Genomic DNA, 19,292 nt, shown 5'->3' with positions numbered 1-19,292 from the left:
GATAAACAGGTTGGAAGCTATTTAACGAAAATGTATCTTTGGGATTTCAATGCTTACAGAGTTTCTCAAGCCAGCTCGTTTGAAATTTCTTTGTTTGAAATTTCTTTGTTATGTGTTGAAAATCATGTGTTGAAACTAAAATTTCATTTTGAAACAAATCAACCATTTGACAACTGTTGAAAAATATCTTGGTTACGGTGATTACCAATGGTTTCATTCGAAACTGGCTTGATGGCGTTTTTAGGCTAGGTTTTGCTGACATGATAGGAATATTGAATTAATTTTAAATATAGCTATGCTGCTCATTGCATCTCGAAGTCTTTAGCAAATAAATACGAATACAATCATCAGAAATTATAAATATAGCCTCATGTTGTAACAATATGATACAAATACCCGCTGATATGCTTTCGCATGCCTGTTATATGAATATGAAAGCGATTTTCAAAACCGTCGATCTTCCTCCTGCACTTACACTTACAGCTTACACTGTTCGCTCGCTCCAACCAAAGTGAGATGTAATATGCAGGTGCTCCAATTTTCCTCCCCACGGGCCATCAGGTCCAACAGGTAGCGGCATGAGCACGTTTCGCCTTACTTATGACACCGCCACGCCAGCTCGAGGTGACGACGCCCGAAACAACAATGCCCGAAAACAGTCTTTCAAGCTACACATCAATAGAAGGCTACACAGGTCACCGGCAAACCGGTGCGCCAAACCAACCAAAGCCGCCTCGGCGCTCGGTGTGCGGCAAATCAGAACAAAAACGCGCACGAACGCGCAGCTTCTGGGAGTGAATAATCTACTCCGATCGAATCGCTCCAGGGCAGCGCCGCTTCATCGGTTGATCGTTGCCGGGGCTGACACGGTTCTACATCATGTTTCTACATGCTGGTAGCTGTGTATTTTTTTTTCTTCTGTTCCTACCTTCTGCCTCGCCCGGGCGCTGGTAATCAATCATCATTTTTCCCGATAAGGTGTTAAATAAATTGTAGCAACGAGAGTGCCGCAACGAGCGGCCGGGAGGACGATTGTGGCTCGCGGCCAAAACTAATCATAAACGTCGCTAGGAGTCTTTTTTTCCCCCCGATCTACTGTTGATGCCGTAGCTTCTGTCGCTTCCGTCTCTAATGTTCGCTTGATGCGAGAGGTGTGGTACGGGATACGGGTATGCACATTTGAGTGATGATCGACGGGATGGTGAACAGGTGAGCAACAGAATAGAATCAGCAGCGGTGCGGTAATTTAGAATTAGAAAGCTGCCGCAAGGTAAGTTGGTTGGTTGGTACCGGCGAAGGTACTTAAACTTTCTCTCGTATACATTTGCTTGCGGGCTGTACGAGGCTGATTGTACGTTTGGTTGACATAAGTAGCTGTTTGGGGTATTTGAGATCGTGTTCTTTCGATCAATCTTGTTGCTGTGTTCAAGACAGTTAGAATGTGTATTGTGTACCATTTGGTCCGGCGTATGGATTTCTTATGCTGTGTAGGCATCTTTAATTGCATACTCCAGCATGAAGCATCAAACTCATTCTCTTTTGGGACATCATTTGGTCACTGAAGGCATCAAAAACGCGAAATGCTTTTATTTATTTATTTATTTGTTTATTTATTTATTTATTTATTCATTTGTTTATTTATTTATTTGTTTATCCATCTATTTATTTATTTATTGATTTACTTTTATCTTTTTATAAGTTTAATTAATTGTTTATATATTTTTTTATTTATTTATTCATTTATTTGCTTAATTACTTATTTATTCCATTAATTAATTAATTTATTTCTTTTTTATTAATTATTTATTTGTTTATTTGTATGTTTATTCACTTATTTATTTATTTATTCATTTATTTATTTATTTATTTATTTATGTATTTATGTATTTATTTATTTATTTATTTATTTATTTATTTATTTATTTATTTATTTATTTATTTATTTATTTATTTATTTATTTATTTATTTATTTATTTTTTATTTATTTATCTATTTATTTATTTATTTATTCATTTATTTATTTATTTATTTATTTTTTTATTTATTTATTTATTTATTTATTTAATTTTTCATTTATTTATTTATTTATTTATTTATTTATTTATTTATTTTTTTATTTATTTATTTATTTATTTATTTATTTATTTATTTATTTATTTATTTATTTATTTATTTATTTATTTATTTATTTATTTATTTATTTATTTATTTATTTATTTATTTATTTATTAATTTATGTTTTTTTTTTATTTGTTTTTTTATTAATTAATTTGTTTATTTATTTATTTATTTTCATTTATTAATTTTTTATTCATTTATTTATTTATTTATTTTTTCATTATTTATTTTTTTAATTCTAATTAAACTGTCCATTTATCATGAAATTAAATCAGCTCAGACGTGTATGCTATTGTTGGATCATTGACTTAATTCTTAGTATTTTTTCTTAAATAAAGAGAACTCAAGATACAAAGTCATTACACAATCGTACGACAACAACAAAAACATGCCATGAAGATGTAAATGAACTTTATATTATACATAAATAATATCTTTTTCTCGATAGAACCCTTTACCTATGATGTGGCCTAATAACAATCCCAAAGGCAAACCCGCCCACCGTAACCGCTTAAGATATTCTTCTCTCACTCACGAGGTTCAGTTTTTGTTAGGTTCATTATCGCTTCCGGTGAGATTGCAAACAGCTTCTTAAGCATAATTTTGATCGAGAGTTAATCAACCTACACACATACACCCTTAAGGCCATAGATTAGCCTCTTGACAGACATTAAATTCATAACTCCAGGCAATTCATCAATTTGTCTACAATTTCCATACGATCAGCGCCTCATCTATTCACCATGCCTGCCTTTCCCTTTACCGTTTGTTGCGCTTCTAACTAGTACAGGAAAAAACCCATCTCTCCACAGTCTTATTTTTTGCACTGGGAAAAAGTGCATGAAAACAACCAACAAAAAATTAATAACAAATTGATGAAGCAAAAAAACACATCATGCTTACAGCTTCTCCGACAGTCCCTGTGTGCTATGCTGGTGTGCCGCTGGCACCAGGTGAGAAAGATATTCCCGTTTAACACATACCCACAGCCGCTTGACCTTTTGCGGGACGATTCGCGAACGGCAAACGGGAGCAAGAACGTTCGGGCTTTTTTTTCGGGCTGCGTCGCCTAGCTGACGGTTGGCTTCAGCGGTCGGCGCAACATGCTTTTAATACTTACCTTTCAGAAATGGATTATGTTGTTGGCACGATGGAACCCTTCGCGAAACTGCCACAAAGTCAGCAGATTGTTTGCCACCGTCGAGCCAAGCGCTGTCCGTTAGCGATCCGTTAGGTTCTCGCCTCGCAACCCGTCAGCCTTGGGTGAATGTTAAGGTACAGCTTTTTTTTTGGTTGGTTCCTTCTGGTTTTATTCCTACCGGACCGATGGGATCGGTGTATGGGCAATTAATCATTTTGCCAGAAATGTGCCCATCCATCCGGGACAGCACACTTAAGCCCAAGAGATCTTGGGAATTAGCCTAGCCAGGGCTACCGAGCGGCCCGAACGCACATTACATCCAGTGACCGTGCTTGAGTGTGTTTAATTAGAAATAATTGAAATTAATGATGACCTGCTTTGTTATTCAAAATCTTGACCGTCTGGCGTAGTTCGTTGGATGGGAAGCAGTTCCGAGTGCGCGGTAGCGCTGTAGTAAGTTATGCATGATGGGTAAAGTGGATAAAAGTTTGCTTGCAAAATGGGATGGGAAACGCCAAAGCAAAGGTACGCCAAAGATATGTTCAACTTAGATGACTTAAAGAGGATTAGTTTTAGTTGTGAATGCTCACTTCCCATCAAAGAATATTTGAAGTGTTTTTAAACATGATTTATTCTTGACAAAGAAAAGCGTTGTTTTAAAATCTTGAAGCACGATGTCACTATGTTCTTCCTGGTTGAGATATGTCGTGACATCGCATGTGTACGATAATACCTGTTGTCAAGTACCGTTTATAGCAGGAGAAGCAATTAGTTACGGCGAAGCCAGATAAGATACAGCTTATCATAAGCTTACGATTATGCTAAAATACTTTTAAACAGCTTTAAACGGAACGATTACATATTTTATTATGTACTTAGTTGAACTTGACTAAATTCATGTGCCTATACTTGCCCACTTGATGATGAGTACATCTAGCTCATCTCGCTTTTCTGAGGGCCATGGGTCTATACAGTCTGCTCCCGAGACATGTGATTCTGGAGATACGTGGCACTTCTTGCAGCATATTCTACAAATTTTATGTACGAATTCTATTAGATTTTTAATTTTACTATGAGCATCACTACTTTTAGATAGAAAATTTCTATATTAAATGTATTTTGGGGGCAAATCGCAACATTCGTAGTAGCAGTATCGCAACATACTGACCGTACCATTCCATGGTAACGAAAAGTAAACAACAATCAGATAAGATTACATCAAGATCTACGAGGAGGATACTTTTGCAACCTACATTAATTTGGCAACAGACGGTCACTGCCCCCAGTCGCTTAGTTGCCCGAGAACAACGCACCTGATCGCAGTAACGATGGCGAACTACCGTACGGTGTACGATGAGACCACCCGAACCTGGCACGGTCCTACCGTGAAGCATCTGTTCAACCCGGAGGCCAGCATGGGACAGATCATGCTGGAGGTACTGAGCCGCTCGCCGGACCGCGTGATGCAGCAGGACATGGACACTGGGCGATCGCTGACGTACGCCGAGTTTCGGACGCGTTTGATCCGCTTCGCCCAAAACCTTACGAAGGTCGGACTGCGGCCAGGTGAGGTGGTAGTTTTAGCCAATGCAAACAGTGAAAATCTGGCTCCCCTGGCGTGTGCCCTGCTAACGATCGGTGTACCGTTTAATCCGCTGGCGCCGGCCTTTAACGAGGACGATATGGAAAACATGCTGCGAACAACGAAACCGAAGCTGGTGTTTGCCGATGCGGACAACTACGAGGTAGTGCGGAAGGCGCTGGAGCGTGCCGTACCTCGCGGGGACACGTTGCCTCCAATCTACGTGTTTGAGTGTACTCGGGACGATGTGAAACATGCGGAGGACTTCATGAAGGAGACGGGAAGCGAAGAAACGTTTGTGTATGTATAAGAGAGTTATAAGAGATTTGAATGTAACAATGTGACCTTCCATCTCCCACAGGGCACCTTATCTGGGTGACTCCAAAAAAACGGTGGCCGCAATATTGTGCTCCTCTGGAACATCTGGGCCCCACAAGGGCGTGCAGGTAACGCACGCCGCCTGCATGCACATGACGCTAAGGACACGCTTTTTCGATGCCACTCCGTCGGTACACTTCAACTTCAGCGCCCTTCACTGGGCGACTGGTTTTGCCTCGATGCTGACTCCGTTCTTCAGCGGGACCATACGTCTTATCACCCGCAAGTCCTTCAGTGAGAGACAATTTTTGGAGGCGGTGGAAAAGTATCGCGTTGAAGCAATATTTCTACCCACGGCTTATTCAAACGCAGTGATGGCCCATCCACGTACAAAAACGGCCGATCTGAGTTCGCTCAAGATCTGGATGATCGGGGGCAGTCACGTGCCGGAGGAGTTGCGAGACCGGATCGATGCACTGCTCCGTCCAACGGGAGGCCGCTCGGTAACTACGTACGGATCGTCGGAGAATGGCGCCTGTGCAATGGACATCCCAAAGCGGAAGCCAGGCGCTACCGGACCATTGATGCTTAACACGATGATACGCATCGTGGACGAGAATGGGAACCGGCTGGGAGTGGGAAAGCAGGGTGAGCTGCTGACAAAGATGAGTGTAGAATTCGGCGGGTACTATGGTAATGAGGAGGCTTCCAGGAATGCGATCGATTCGGACGGGTTCTTTTGGACGGGCGACATTGGATACATCGACGAGGAAGGCTACCTGCACGTGGTAGATCGCAAGAAGGACATCTTCAAGTACAGTGGGTTACAAGTTGTACCAACCGAACTGGAAGCGATCATTACGGCTATTGAGGGTGTACAGGAGGTTTGCGTGGTAGGAATTCGAAATACGCAGAATGCAACCGATGTACCAGCGGCTGTCATCGTGAAACGACCTGACTCCAAGCTAGATGCTTCCCAAGTGCGCTCGATCGTAGACGGACAGGTATCCGACTATAAGCGATTGCGGGGAGGTGTTCACTTTTTACCAGAATTACCGAAAACCCAGACAGGTAAGGTAATGCGTCGGAAGGTTATCGAGATGATATCGCGCATGAACCATAATAACGCATCTTAACGAACGCTGCGCAAGAATGTAAAGCAATTGTATGTGGTATTGTTCTGTAGTTCATGCAGGAGCGATTGATTACGAGTAATTCGTTGAATGAAACGGATCTTTTGGTAGTCAGAAATATAGTCTTCAGTTACTGTAATTTAGCATGTGTAACGACCCCCGCTGAAGAATAATTTAATATTTTAGAAAAACACGTTTTTTTTACTTTTAATTAATACTTTTAATACTTTTTTCTATTGGTATTATCTGAACAAGATTGGTTTTTGATCTCATGCTTAAATGGTTCTTTATTACCGAATTATATACATCACAACCATACGGAACACCGCCAACTGTCAACAGCAATGCATCGATCATTGCTTAGTAAGAAATGTTTTGCTTCACGAGCAAGTAGATCAGAACATATGAGTGTCATCAATACACTTCACACTTATGAAAAACACGCTTCCGAGGGAGGTACACTACACACAAAAATCTATGTCCTTCCCACTTCAACGGCCGAAACCGAAGAGAGCCTCCGATATTGTCAAATACAGAAGGATGAAGGAAGGAAATGGAGCAATTCAACTGAAGGCACTACCTCACTTACTCCACCTGACGATAAGCGCAGCAAAACCCGCAGCTACGCTCCTTGTTCTGAAAAGAGTTATTTGGACGTGGAGTAGACGCCTGCGGCCTGCCCGGCTTTTTTCAATTTTTGTATGACTTCGTGAGTTTTGGACTGGCAGTGGGTGTTAATGTGTTACCTCCCATACACTTTTCCTCTTCACTTATACCTGCCTTTTTTTGGAAATAGCTTGATATTTAACGATTCTCAGTATTGAAACTCTCGAAATGATCACGATTGCTTATCGGGAACAAAAGTGAAATTGCTTGTTATGCGAGATTTTACTCGTTAACTGGGCAGCATTGAGATTTGTTCGTTATAAGGGGTACTCGTTATTTGGCGGTAGCCAAAAATACATTTTAACATTTATCATATCAGTTTATAACAAAATTGTGAAACATTCCTAGATGTGAAAATGTGTGCTGTTCAATTTCATGAGTGAATCTTTATTTCCGGTTGGTAATTTGACGCTTTTTTAGTAAACTTAACAAAATGGTAATATAAAATGGTAATAATGGCCAGTTTTCTTTGGTACCGTGATGGTACTAGAATATAAAATGTTATAAATTGATAAAATGCAATGAAACTACGATTGATTCACTCAGTGATTTCCAACCTTTTTACGATCACAGACCACTTAGCTTGTCATATATATTTTCCGCCTGTCTGTTGATAATTTATTGATAGTTGACAAAATAAAACGGAATCAAAACAGAAGGAACGGTTCAAAAAAGCCGTATTGATTTGAACTTTGATTACGCTTGAGTAGACTACTGAATTAACTAGCTGCAAAAACTGCAGGGTTATCTTGACATCTGACAAATAATCGTTTACTACTGTTTACATTTTTATCAGAACAGGTAAAACAGCGAAAATCCGGTAACTCTGGGATAAGCCTTGCTACCCTAACGGGTTCACAATACTTCCAATCTATGTGTACTCGGAATCATGTGAAACATTCAGAAGACTTCATAATGGCAACGGAACGCGAAGAAACGTTAGCGTATGTATGAGAGAGTTGGAACTGATCTTCATCTTTCAATGCCATCTTCCCACCCACTGCCAATGCCATGGTGGCTCATCAGCGCATTGAATCGGCCGAGTTGAGTTCTTTTAAAATCTGGGTGCTTGATGACAGTCACGTGACCGGATTGATTTGCTGCTCGCATCGACAGAAGGCCGTTTGATTAACGCATACGGATCGTTGCAAAATAGTGCCTGCTTTAGTCCATTGTTATAGCCGTGATAACGAAACATCGCCGTGTTAGTCATACAGATAAGAGCGATCTTCAAATATGGATGCTCCAAGCACGCTTCACAGTATTTTTAAGTCGTGTGCCAGGCCAAGACTCCGCAGTAATTGTTTGGCTTTTGAACGCACAGGAAGTAGTAACGCTCCAACATGGCACTCTGTACGTACGATGAAGCGAGCCGAACCTGGTACGGCGTGCAGCGCGTTTCGATCTACAACCCGAAAGCGAACGTTGGTGAGGTCCTGAACCATATTCTGCTCCGAACGCCCGATCGAATCATTCAGATCGATATGGATACGGGCAGCCGGCTGAGCTGTGCCGAGTTCCGGATGCGCATGGTCCGCTTCGCCCAGCATCTAACGGACGCTGGACTGCGTAAGGGGGACATTGTGGCGATGGCAAACGGGAACAGCGAGAATGTGGCACCGTTGGCCTGTGCGCTTATGACACTAGGAGCACCGTTTAATCCGCTAGCGCCCGGGTTCAATGTGGAGGACATGGCGCACATGCTGCGTCTAACGCAACCGAAGATGGTATTCTGCGACGATGACAATGTGGAGGTGGTACGGCAAGCTGTCTGTAGTGTGTTGGATGGTGAGATCCCGATCTACGTTTTTGAGAGCCAGCGAGATGATGTGAAGCATGCGGAAGATCTACTGATTCCGACGGGCAAAGAGGAACAGTTTATGTAAGTAAAGGAAATTTGGGATTTTTTTGTTTCTATTTAATTGTGGTTTCAAATGTTGTTCTATACTCAGGCCCGCTCACTTGGGAGATTCGCACGAGCTTCTGTCCATGATACTCTGCTCGTCCGGTACTACCGGCCCACCGAAAGGTGTTTGTGTGACGCACGCACAGACGGTCTCTACGATCGGTTGCTACCCAATGGACAAACCGGTGACAGTGTTCAACTTTAGCCCGCTGTACTGGGGCACCGGGGTGTACATGCTGCTCAGCACGTTTGCCAGTGGCTCCACGCGCCTCATCACGCGCCGCCTCTTCTCGGAGGAAACGTTCTTCGAGGCGGTAGAAAAGCATCGGGCCAACTTCGTGTTTATGCAACCATCATACGCCAATCAGATTCTGCGTCACAAACGCGCTTTGCAGGTGGACTATTCCAGCTTGTGGGCGCTTGCGTTCGGTGGCAGCTACGTATCGGAAGGACTGCGCGATCGGTTCGATCTTCTGCTGCCAAATGGGCGTACTTATAATACGGTCGGCACGTCGGAAGTGGGATGGGCGACAAACGACATTGCCAAGCGGAAGCCGGGCTCGGTCGGTACGCCGGTGGTAAACGTTTCCGTCAAGATTGTGGACGATGACGGTAACGATCTGGAGGTTGGTGAAAAGGGGCATGTAATGCTGAAAGGTGCGGAGCCGTTCATTGGATATTACCAAAACGAAGAGGCCACTCGGGCAACGATCGACGGTAGAGGGTTCGTACACACGGGCGATATTGGGTATTTCGATGAGGAGGGCTACCTGTACCTGATCGATCGGGAGAAGGACATTTTCAAGTACGGTGGGTTCCACGTGTCACCGAGCGAGCTGGAGGGGGTCGTCGGTCAGATTGAGGGTGTTATAGAGGTGTGTGTTGTCGCGGTGCCGGCAGACGAAGGGCGTATGACCGAGCTGCCGACAGCCGCGGTAGTACGTGCGGCCGGAAGTCCGCTCACCGCGGAGCAGGTGATGAAAGTGGTGGACGGGAAGGTGTCCGACTTTAAGCGCCTGCGGGGTGGAGTTCATTTTGTAGAGTGCTTACCGAAAACGCAGACCGGGAAAAATGTGCGACGAAAGGTGTTGGAGATGGTGTTGGACCTGGTGAAGGATAAAACGGTTGCTTGAGGTAGGAACAAATTGATTTTTTTATTAACGCACGACTGTCAACAGTAGCCGGTATGGTAAAGGATTCGTAGGAACTCTAGAGCATAAACGATTCGGAAATGGCTCCCCCCTTAAGATGGTGTTGGCACTATAATTAACCTCGCTATAGGTTTTGGTCATTCCGAAGTTACAGGTTGAAGGTATCTGGAGCTTGGCTGCATTAACTAATGCACAATTTTGAGCAGAGTTTTGATTGGCAGTTTAGTAAGACATTTAGTACAAATTTTCAAGTTATCTTTGGTTTGATATAAAGAATACATTATGCAATATTTTTTATATAATATGCCCATTGTTAACAAACTAATGTTACAATATATTTTTTTATGTATTACCTTACTTACAAATAAAAATGACAGAAATATATATTTTTTAACTTGTAGTATTTAAATATGTTTTATCTTCAAAAACCTAACAATCTATCCAGAAGCACAACAAATTTATGACAAAATCCTTTGCTTTGTCTGTTTCGAATACTGCCGCAACTAACTTGTTATGTCTATAATGGTGTTATGGTTCCTTTAGTTGTCCAGTCAACTTGATAATTATCATAGATTAGTAATCGGTGAAGTAGACAAAAATCCGTCCAGAACTGTCTGGAGCCGTCTGGTGTCGTCTGGAGTCGGAGTCATCCGGATTGGGTGTCGTCTTCCGCAGTCGGAGTCGTCTGGAGCCGGAGTCATCCGCGGTCGGAGTATTCTGGAATCCGAATCGGAGTTATCCGGAGTCGGAGTCGGGTTGAAGCCATCCTGTAGTCGGAGTCATCCTGGAATCGGAGTCGTCCGGAGTCGTAGACATCTAGAATCGGAGTTAACTGGAATCGAAGTCGGAGTTATCTGAAATCGGAGTCGGTGATATCCGGGGTTGAAGTCATCCTTAGTCGGAGTCTGAGTGATCCTGAGTCGGAATCGTCCGGAAACGGAGTTGGAGTCCGACTCCGAATGCTGACGACTTAGATTCCAGACGATAACGACTCTGAGAGAGCATCTGTCACGGTATGTGAGCATATTATCCTGAGGCCTCTCGGCAACGATCGATGGCGGAGAGTTGGTGATGGCGGCGATATTGGCTATTATTACCTTACGAAGAGCTAAGTAGCCAAATCTACGCTGCATTGATTCAATCTTATCAATCCAAGTATCTTTACAAGGCGTCCTAGTCACTGATTTCAATTCTACAATAGAACAAACATGCCATCAAAACATAGCGTCAAGACAAACCGTGCGTCAAGACATACCGTCAAATAACGTCACGCCTCGAAGCCTAAAGTCAAAATTGTCAACTTTCTATAATATTCGATAAAAAAAAGTTGTGTCAGCACAAAAACAACATATAAGACGTATATGGCACAAACATAATATTTGTAATTAACCTTTCTTAGGTATGATTTACATTGAGAAACAATAATTAGAAACGAAACCACAATACACGAAATGCGGGAAGAGGATGTCTGATCTCTGTCCGGACGCGATCCTCACTGCGAACGTCATCCGCTGACAGTCCGCTGTCAACGGTGAGTCTGTACTGGATGAGGCAGCGGTCTTTACACAACAAAAATTCGATACAAAAACCATGTGTTTCATAGCGCATATTTTCTCGTCTTGTGTAGGCGCATGAAAAAATTGATATTGAATGTCAAGGATTGACATTGACATTGACAGTTGGGTGGATACAATAAGGCGTGCAATGTTATAGCCATTTTTATTCTGGGGTTTTTTTTTGCGCCAGCCTCTCCCATCTCTGCTCCATTCTGGTGTGCTTCAAAGTATCGCTTCCAAATGTGACGTGAACCTGATTTGTTGATGATACTGTAATATTTAAAAAAAAAAGGATGTTTAAGAGACAGAAAATCTTTTGATTTTTGATCTTAAGGCTTTAGATTGACTGTCTTAAACATAAAATTTTGCCTTGATTGCAAAGAAAACAACATGCGTGTTAGAACGTATAGTGAGAGGATCAGTTAAACATCATTATAGTACACGAAGATCGAACGCACCAAGACTCCCCAACTACAAGACACAGTAGTAAAGGAATTCTTTGTATTTCAAAGTGCTGCAGTTGTATAACAAGATGCCGCGAATAATAAAACAGTTTTGAGCTGGCGCGCGTGCAAGGGGACGTTAAGAATGTCAACTAGGGTTGCAAGCTGTTTTGTTTTGTAGGTCAGTATGTGTAGCAATAAAAGGTAATGGCATATTTGCTGCTACTATTTGCGTAGACTTCAGAAGGAAGTGCTTTGTGAACAGAAGGTTGAACCTTTCGAAGGCATCACTTGAACGAATGAAGAATTATTAATTAACTATTAAATTAGTAAATTAAATAGATTTATAAAATAATATCGCAAGATAAACTCGTCTCGCTTAAACCTGTTTCTGGGGTATGTGGCGGTACTAATTATCATCTTTTATTAGCGGTGTGTAAAAAACGGAGATAAGCTGCAAACATGCAATGAATATTAAGGATGCTTCTGGTGACAAAAATTGCAAAAAAAAAAAAATCAAAATTAATCAAAAATCAACAAAACTGAATTTCAATGTCATCCGCGCACCTAGAAACAAGACTACAGCAAAAAGCAATAAAATATTAGTTTATTGATGAATTGTTGTACAGAAATCCTGATTGTTCTTTATCAGCCGTTTATCTAAATAGGCATCTACAGCTTAATGCACGATGTCATTACTGCCTGAAACGGAGCGATACAATAGTTGATCATGTGCTAAGATTAATAAACTAGATTCAATTTACTAGGCTTATGTTGTATGTGTGCTGATGATTACACCTAGACATTCATCCCAAAGGTTTTCCTATCTCAGTACCGTTTTATTTTTAGGTTAATTTAATAACACCCGATAAGATTACATCCAGTCGCACGTGCGAACAAGTTTTGTCGAGCCGAGAGCAACTATAACTCTGCAGCGTTCTGTAATTGCTCCTCAGTTGTCCACAGATAGCTCGAGAACAACAACGTGTGCAGTGACGATGGCAAACTACAGTACGGTGTACGATGAGACCACCCGCACCTGGCACGGTCCTACCGTGAAGCATCTGTTCAATCCGGAGGCCAGCATGGGACAGATCATGCTGGAGGTACTGAGCCGCTCGCCGGACCGCGTGATGCAGCAGGACATGGACACTGGGCGATCGCTGACGTACGCCGAGTTTCGGACGCGTTTGATCCGCTTCGCCCAAAACCTTACGAAGGTCGGACTGCGGCCAGGTGAGGTGGTAGTTTTAGCCAATGCAAACAGTGAAAATCTGGCTCCCCTGGCGTGTGCCCTGCTAACGATCGGTGTACCGTTTAATCCGCTGGCGCCGGCCTTTAACGAGGACGATATGGAAAACATGCTGCGAACAACGAAACCGAAGCTGGTGTTTGCCGATGCGGACAACTACGAGGTAGTGCGGAAGGCGCTGGAGCGTGCCGTACCTCGCGGGGACACGTTGCCTCCTATCTACGTGTTTGAGTGTACTCGGGACGATGTGAAACATGCGGAGGACTTCATGAAGGAGACGGGAAGCGAAGAAACGTTTGTGTATGTATGGTAGGGTTTGAAATCATCCGAACGTAGCAAACTGACCTTCTATCTTTATCTCCAACAGGGCACCTTATCTGGGTGACTCCAACAAAACGGTGGCTGCGATATTGTGCTCCTCCGGAACATCAGGAGCCCATAAAGGCGTGCAGGTAACACACGCCGCCTGCATGCACTTGACGATATGGACACGGTTTGTGGCCACTCCCGAGGTACACTTCAACTTCAGCGCCCTTTATTGGACGACCGGTTTTGGCTCCATGCTGACTCCGTTCTTTAGCGGGGCCGTTCGACTCATCACTCGCAAGCCCTTCAACGAGGAGCAGTTTTTGGAGGCAGTAGAAAAATATCACGCCAAAGCGATCTTTCTACCGACGGCTTATGCAAACGCTATGATGGCTCATCCGCGCATCAAAACGGCCGATCTGAGTTCGATCAAATTCTTGGCACTTGGTGGCAGTCACGTGCCGGAAGAGTTGCGCGACCGGATCGATGCACTGCTCGCACCGACCGGAGGCCGCTCGGTGAACGCATACGGATCGTCGGAGAACGGTCCCTGTGCGATGGACATTATTAGGCGAAAGCCAGGCGCGATCGGACCATTGATGCCGAACGCGATGGTACGCATTGTGGACGAGGACGGAAACCGGCTGGGAGTGGGAGAGCAGGGTGAGCTACTGACGAAGGCGATCGTGGATTTCGGTGGATACTATGGCAATGAGGAGGCTTCCAGGAGTGCGATCGATTCGGACGGGTTCTTTCGAACGGGCGACATCGGGTACATCGATGAGGAAGGTTTCTTGTACTTGATAGATCGCAAGAAGGACATTTTCAAGTATCGTAACTATCATGTATCACCGTCGGATCTGGAAGCGATCATTATGCGCATCGACGGTGTACAGGAGGTTTGCGTGGTCGGAATTCTAGATACGCAGGATGCAACCGATGTGCCAGCGGCTGTCATCGTGAAACGACCTGACTCCAGACTAGATGCTTCCCAAGTGCGCTCGATCGTCGACGGTCAGGTGTCCGACTTTAAGCGACTGCGAGGAGGTGTTTACTTTGTAGCGGAACTCCCAAAAACCCAGACAGGCAAGGTAATACGTCGGAAGGTTATCGAGACGATAACGCGCATGAATCAGCTTCCCGACAAGTGTTGAAACTGTTGACAGAAATACATCTCGCATCTGTTATCTTTTGCGTACGAACGGTTACCTTCGTTGTATTTCGTTGGCCTTGTTGTTTGTTTTTTGGACTGAGCTTTTGTGGTTCTATTATAGCGAAGAGCACAGCGCTGGAACCTGTTTGCCTCGAGGAAGCAACACGGAACGAGCAGGAACCGGTTCTACTACGGGCGAACAGTGGGGCAGAGCGTGGGCACGCAAATGCTAAAACTTCGTTAACTCAGCTCAATTGTTGGACAATCCCTTTGCTGGAAGCCATTCGGGTAGTTGTTATGGTCAGTGGTGTTGTGTTGTGTGGATTGTCGTTTTAGTTCCGAAAAAAACCGTTTCACGAACCGCATTTCTCTATCCGAACTATCGTGAACGTCGTTGGTAAGGCTCGTAAACGTGTTCCGATCGCAGCCGCACCACTATCAACAGTGAGATATGGTGGAGATGCTCCAGCAAATCTGATAACCTCCACGACGATAATTCTCCACGTATCATCTCACAGCTACACTGACCGATAGCGTCAGTCTCGAGACAGTCATAGTGCATTGTTATAGCCGTGATAACGAGGCATCGTAGTGCTTCTCTCACAGATAAGTCGAATACTGTTCACTGTTGTTCTCTGTCGTGTGGCAGTTCAAGACTCCGCAGTAATTGTTTGGCTTTTGAACGCACAGGAAGTAGTAACGCTCCAACATGGCACTCTGTACGTACGATGAAGCGAGCCGAACCTGGTACGGCGTGCAGCGCGTTTCGATCTACAACCCGAAGGCGAACGTTGGTGAGGTCCTGAACCATATTTTGCTACGTACGCCCGATCGAATCATTCAGATCGATATGGATACGGGCAGCCGGCTGAGCTGTGCCGAGTTCCGGATGCGCATGGTCCGCTTCGCCCAGCATCTAACGGACGCTGGACTGCGTAAGGGTGACATTGTGGCGATGGCAAACGGGAACAGCGAGAATGTGGCACCGTTGGCATGTGCGCTCATGACGCTAGGAGCACCGTTTAATCCACTTGCGCCCGGGTTCAATGTGGAGGACATGGCGCACATGCTGCGTCTAACGCAACCGAAGATGGTATTCTGTGACGATGACAATGTGGAGGTGGTACGGCAAGCTGTCTGCAGTGTGTTGGACGGTGAGATCCCGATCTACGTTTTTGAGAGCCAGCGAGATGATGTGAAGCATGCGGAAGATCTACTGATTCCGACGGGCAAAGAGGAACAGTTTATGTGAGTAGAGTGTTTCAAATTTGACGTTTTTATTTCCTAATGAATGGTGGCTTCATGTGCTTTTTGTATTCTAAGGCCCACCCACCTCGGAGACTCTCACGAGCTGCTGTCCATGATACTCTGCTCGTCCGGTACTACAGGTCCCCCGAAAGGTGTTTGCGTGACGCACGCACAGACGGTCTCTACGATCGGTTGCTACCCGACGGCCAAACCGGCGACAGTGTTCAACTTTAGCCCACTGTACTGGGGCACCGGGGTGTACATGATGCTCAGCACGTTCTCCGGCAGCTCCACGCGCCTCATCACGCGCCGCCCGTTTTCGGAGGAAACGTTCTTCGAGGCGGTGGAGAAGCATCGGGCCAATTTCGTGTTTATGCCACCGTCGTACGCCAGCCAGGTTCTGCGCCACGAGCGCACTTCCCAGGTGGACTTCTTTAGCTTGATCATGCTGGCAATCGGAGGCAGCTACGTATCGGAAGGACTGCGCGATCGGTTCGATCGTCTGCTGCCAAATGGGCGTACTTATAATACGGTCGGCACGTCGGAGGTAGGATGGGTGGCGACTGATTTTGCCAAGCGGAAGCCGGGCTCGGTCGGTACACCGGTGGTAAACGTTTCCGTCAAGATTGTGGACGATGACGGCAACGATCTGGGCGTTGGTCAACGGGGTCAGGTACTGCTGAAAGGCGCGGAACCGTTCATTGGATATTACCAAAACGAAGAGGCCACTCGGGCAACGATCGACGGTAGAGGGTTCGTACACACGGGCGATATTGGGTATTTCGATGAGGAGGGCTACCTGTACCTGATCGATCGGGAGAAGGACATCTTCAAGTACGGTGGATTCCACGTGTCGCCGAGCGAGCTGGAGGGGGTCGTCGGTCAGATTGAGGGTGTTATGGAGGTGTGTGTTGTCGCGGTGCCGGCAGATGAGGAGCGTACCACCGAGCAGCCGACAGCCGCGGTAGTACGCGCGGCAGGAAGTTCACTTACGGCGGAGCAGGTGATGGAAATAGTGGACGGGAAGGTGTCGGACTTTAAGCGCCTGCGGGGTGGAGTGTATTTTGTGGAGCGCTTACCGAAAACGCAGACCGGTAAAAATGTGCGACGAAAGGTGCTGGAGATGGTGTTGGAGCTGGCGAAGGAGAAGACGGGCGCTTGAGGAGTCAAATCGGAAGGAACAACTCGAATTTGCATTACCATACTTCTGTTAACAGGGTGGAGGATTGATGATATCATAGTAAATAAATAGCTATTCTTATATGTTTAATTTAAACTTCGACAAGAATTGATTCATCCGAAAAGTCCTATTAGATGATCATGTCGCAGCATCTTGATTGAGCTCTGGGTAAGCTCAACAATGTGCGTCAGTTCGTTTTTTGATATTCTGTCTGTGATGGTTTATTACTACTCTTTCATATCTCTCTCTCTCTCCCTCTCTCTGTTTCTATCTCTCTCTCTTTCTATCTCTCGCTCTCTGTCGATGTCTGCGTTCGTCTGCCACACAATCCGGTGCGTACGAACGTGGAGCAGCAATACTGCAATAGATCCAAACTGACTGACCACGCAGCTCCTCCGTAGGACCATCAGGTCGCATAACAACAGACTCTAATTACTTCCGTGAAATTGAAACAGATGTTCCCGTGGAGCGGATGCGCGTGTACCTCCACAGCAGATCGATCCGATCGGCCATTGTACGATCCAGCTCTCTGTGTGTCTGTGTGCAAGCGGGCGCGCGCGTGCGCTCGCCTATGACCTCGGTTACCCCCGGATGCCGCGGATGCTGCGATTAATGAAGAAGTTAGCGCGCTAACGCACACGCAACCCGCTCTCCGCAAGAAGGAAACCGCTGGCAGGAACTTTACCAAAAATCTTCACCCTCTGCGTGTTGCGGTTTACTCCCACGGCAAGTTCTAATGCGCACACATACAAACAGGAAGGGAGTGGAAGGAGCGGACCAAGGGGGTTGGATCGGAGATTGGGTTGGTTTACGCAAAATGGCCGTGTAGGTGCTACTCCCCCTAAAGTTGACCGGTATGGTAGCTGGTTCGCAGAAACTCTATTCGGATTCGCATAAAAGATTCGGAAATTGACCCCCCCCCCGCCCCCTTTCAGCCGGTTTTGGCACTGTAATTAACCTCTCTCGCGGTATTTGCTCATTCTGTGAGGTACGGGTCGAAGGTAACTGGAGCTTGGCAGTGATGGAAACGGGTCAGCACTAGCTAATACACGCTACTGTTGAGCAATTCTGAGCAGTGTTTGTTATTATTATTATTATTATTATTGTTATTATTATTATTATTATTATTATTATTATTATTATTATTATTATTATTATTATTATTAGTATTAGTATTAGTATTATTATTATTATTATTGTCATTATTAATATGATGATTTTTATTATTATTATGATTAGTATTATTATTTTTTATTATTATTTTTATTATTACTAAACGTTAAATATTATATTACTGGTATTAGGTGATATTTACGATAATAGCATACTGTTTGACACTTGGTGACTTAAATCATGTCATCACTCCACACAATACTGCACGCCAAACTAGCCTTTTAAGCCTTCAGCCTGAATTTTCAGCCTGAAAACCCAACATTTTATCTATGATTTTAATATGTGAACAAATTTCGATTCGAAGCGGACTCGAATATGTTAGCTCATAAGAGAATACTGAAGCATAAATATTTTGTCAAGAAAGGTTAACATGTTTAAGCTTTAAACCATAATTTAAAAGCTCTTCTGTTACCCGTTCATACTATTCTACGATTCTAAGCTTTGCGCTCCCTTAAACGCCCTATTGCTGCTGATCCCAAGCTATCGCAACCTTTTGTGCGTAATGTTGCGTTACGCATTTTGCTGCGATTTCAAACAATCGGTCTCGGCCTGCTTTTCCGGGAACACATTTAAATATAATGGAGCTGGCAAACGGAACTACTACTGCCCGGGGTCCCTATCGCTCGGGTCGCATCACTCGGGACGGGGCTGATTCAAAGGAAAGTCCCGATCGCTGGCAAGGCAGTCAGTGGGGTGAAAATTCCATCTCATCGTCAGTTGAACTCCCTTCATGAGACGTCCCTTGCTGCTGCTGCTGCTGCCCCGTGACAATTGGCAATGACTGTGAAAAATTCTCACGATCGCTGGTAGCAAGAAGACGGACGAAGGTTACCCCAGCAGCAGCAACACAACGGCATCAAACGAGCTTAGAGGCTAAGGTTAGTAATTGCGACAAATTTCTTCGACCACGCACACAACCAGGCAACCAGGCGCTCGATCGCTTAAATCATCGCAGTGACGTGAGT

The 19,292-nt window shown here is 44.6% G+C and overlaps 4 protein-coding genes across 4 annotated transcripts; all 4 read left to right on the top strand.

The window, feature by feature from the left end:
• The first annotated feature begins 4,572 nt into the window (after positions 1–4,572).
• LOC120902569 (probable 4-coumarate--CoA ligase 3) lies at positions 4,573–6,311 on the top strand. The gene is made up of 2 exons (XM_040311412.1): positions 4,573–5,142; positions 5,204–6,311. Exons 1-2 carry the CDS (start codon positions 4,589–4,591, stop codon positions 6,294–6,296), a joined length of 1,647 nt encoding a protein of 548 aa, XP_040167346.1. The 5' UTR covers positions 4,573–4,588; the 3' UTR covers positions 6,297–6,311.
• Positions 6,312–8,246: 1,935 nt separating this feature from the next.
• On the top strand, positions 8,247–10,309 carry LOC120902571 (probable 4-coumarate--CoA ligase 3). The gene is made up of 2 exons (XM_040311414.1): positions 8,247–8,841; positions 8,912–10,309. Exons 1-2 carry the CDS (start codon positions 8,303–8,305, stop codon positions 9,996–9,998), a joined length of 1,626 nt encoding a protein of 541 aa, XP_040167348.1. The 5' UTR covers positions 8,247–8,302; the 3' UTR covers positions 9,999–10,309.
• Positions 10,310–12,945: 2,636 nt separating this feature from the next.
• On the top strand, positions 12,946–14,781 carry LOC120902568 (probable 4-coumarate--CoA ligase 3). The gene is made up of 2 exons (XM_040311411.1): positions 12,946–13,567; positions 13,635–14,781. The coding sequence occupies exons 1-2, from the start codon at positions 13,014–13,016 to the stop codon at positions 14,725–14,727; spliced, it is 1,647 nt and encodes a 548-aa protein (XP_040167345.1). The 5' UTR covers positions 12,946–13,013; the 3' UTR covers positions 14,728–14,781.
• Positions 14,782–14,895: 114 nt separating this feature from the next.
• LOC120902570 (luciferin 4-monooxygenase-like) lies at positions 14,896–17,250 on the top strand. Its single transcript, XM_040311413.1, has 2 exons — positions 14,896–15,974; positions 16,050–17,250. The coding sequence occupies exons 1-2, from the start codon at positions 15,436–15,438 to the stop codon at positions 17,134–17,136; spliced, it is 1,626 nt and encodes a 541-aa protein (XP_040167347.1). The 5' UTR covers positions 14,896–15,435; the 3' UTR covers positions 17,137–17,250.
• The last annotated feature ends 2,042 nt before the right edge of the window (positions 17,251–19,292 follow it).

The sequence above is a fragment of the Anopheles arabiensis genome, chromosome 3 (genome assembly GCF_016920715.1).
Source record: "Anopheles arabiensis isolate DONGOLA chromosome 3, AaraD3, whole genome shotgun sequence".
In the NCBI taxonomy this organism is placed as follows: domain Eukaryota; kingdom Metazoa; phylum Arthropoda; class Insecta; order Diptera; family Culicidae; genus Anopheles; species Anopheles arabiensis.
Note: the sequence above shows the minus strand (reverse complement) of the source record. Positions and strands in the feature narration are given on the sequence as shown.

Coding starts and splice junctions, on each gene's coding strand:
- LOC120902569 (XM_040311412.1), top strand. CDS start 4,589: ATGGCGAACTACCGTACGGTGTACGATGAGACCACCCGAACCTGGCAC. Junction 5,143..5,203: donor GGAAGCGAAGAAACGTTTGT/GTATGTATAAGA, acceptor CATCTCCCACAG/GGCACCTTATCTGGGTGACT.
- LOC120902571 (XM_040311414.1), top strand. CDS start 8,303: ATGGCACTCTGTACGTACGATGAAGCGAGCCGAACCTGGTACGGCGTG. Junction 8,842..8,911: donor GGCAAAGAGGAACAGTTTAT/GTAAGTAAAGGA, acceptor TTCTATACTCAG/GCCCGCTCACTTGGGAGATT.
- LOC120902568 (XM_040311411.1), top strand. CDS start 13,014: ATGGCAAACTACAGTACGGTGTACGATGAGACCACCCGCACCTGGCAC. Junction 13,568..13,634: donor GGAAGCGAAGAAACGTTTGT/GTATGTATGGTA, acceptor TATCTCCAACAG/GGCACCTTATCTGGGTGACT.
- LOC120902570 (XM_040311413.1), top strand. CDS start 15,436: ATGGCACTCTGTACGTACGATGAAGCGAGCCGAACCTGGTACGGCGTG. Junction 15,975..16,049: donor GGCAAAGAGGAACAGTTTAT/GTGAGTAGAGTG, acceptor TTGTATTCTAAG/GCCCACCCACCTCGGAGACT.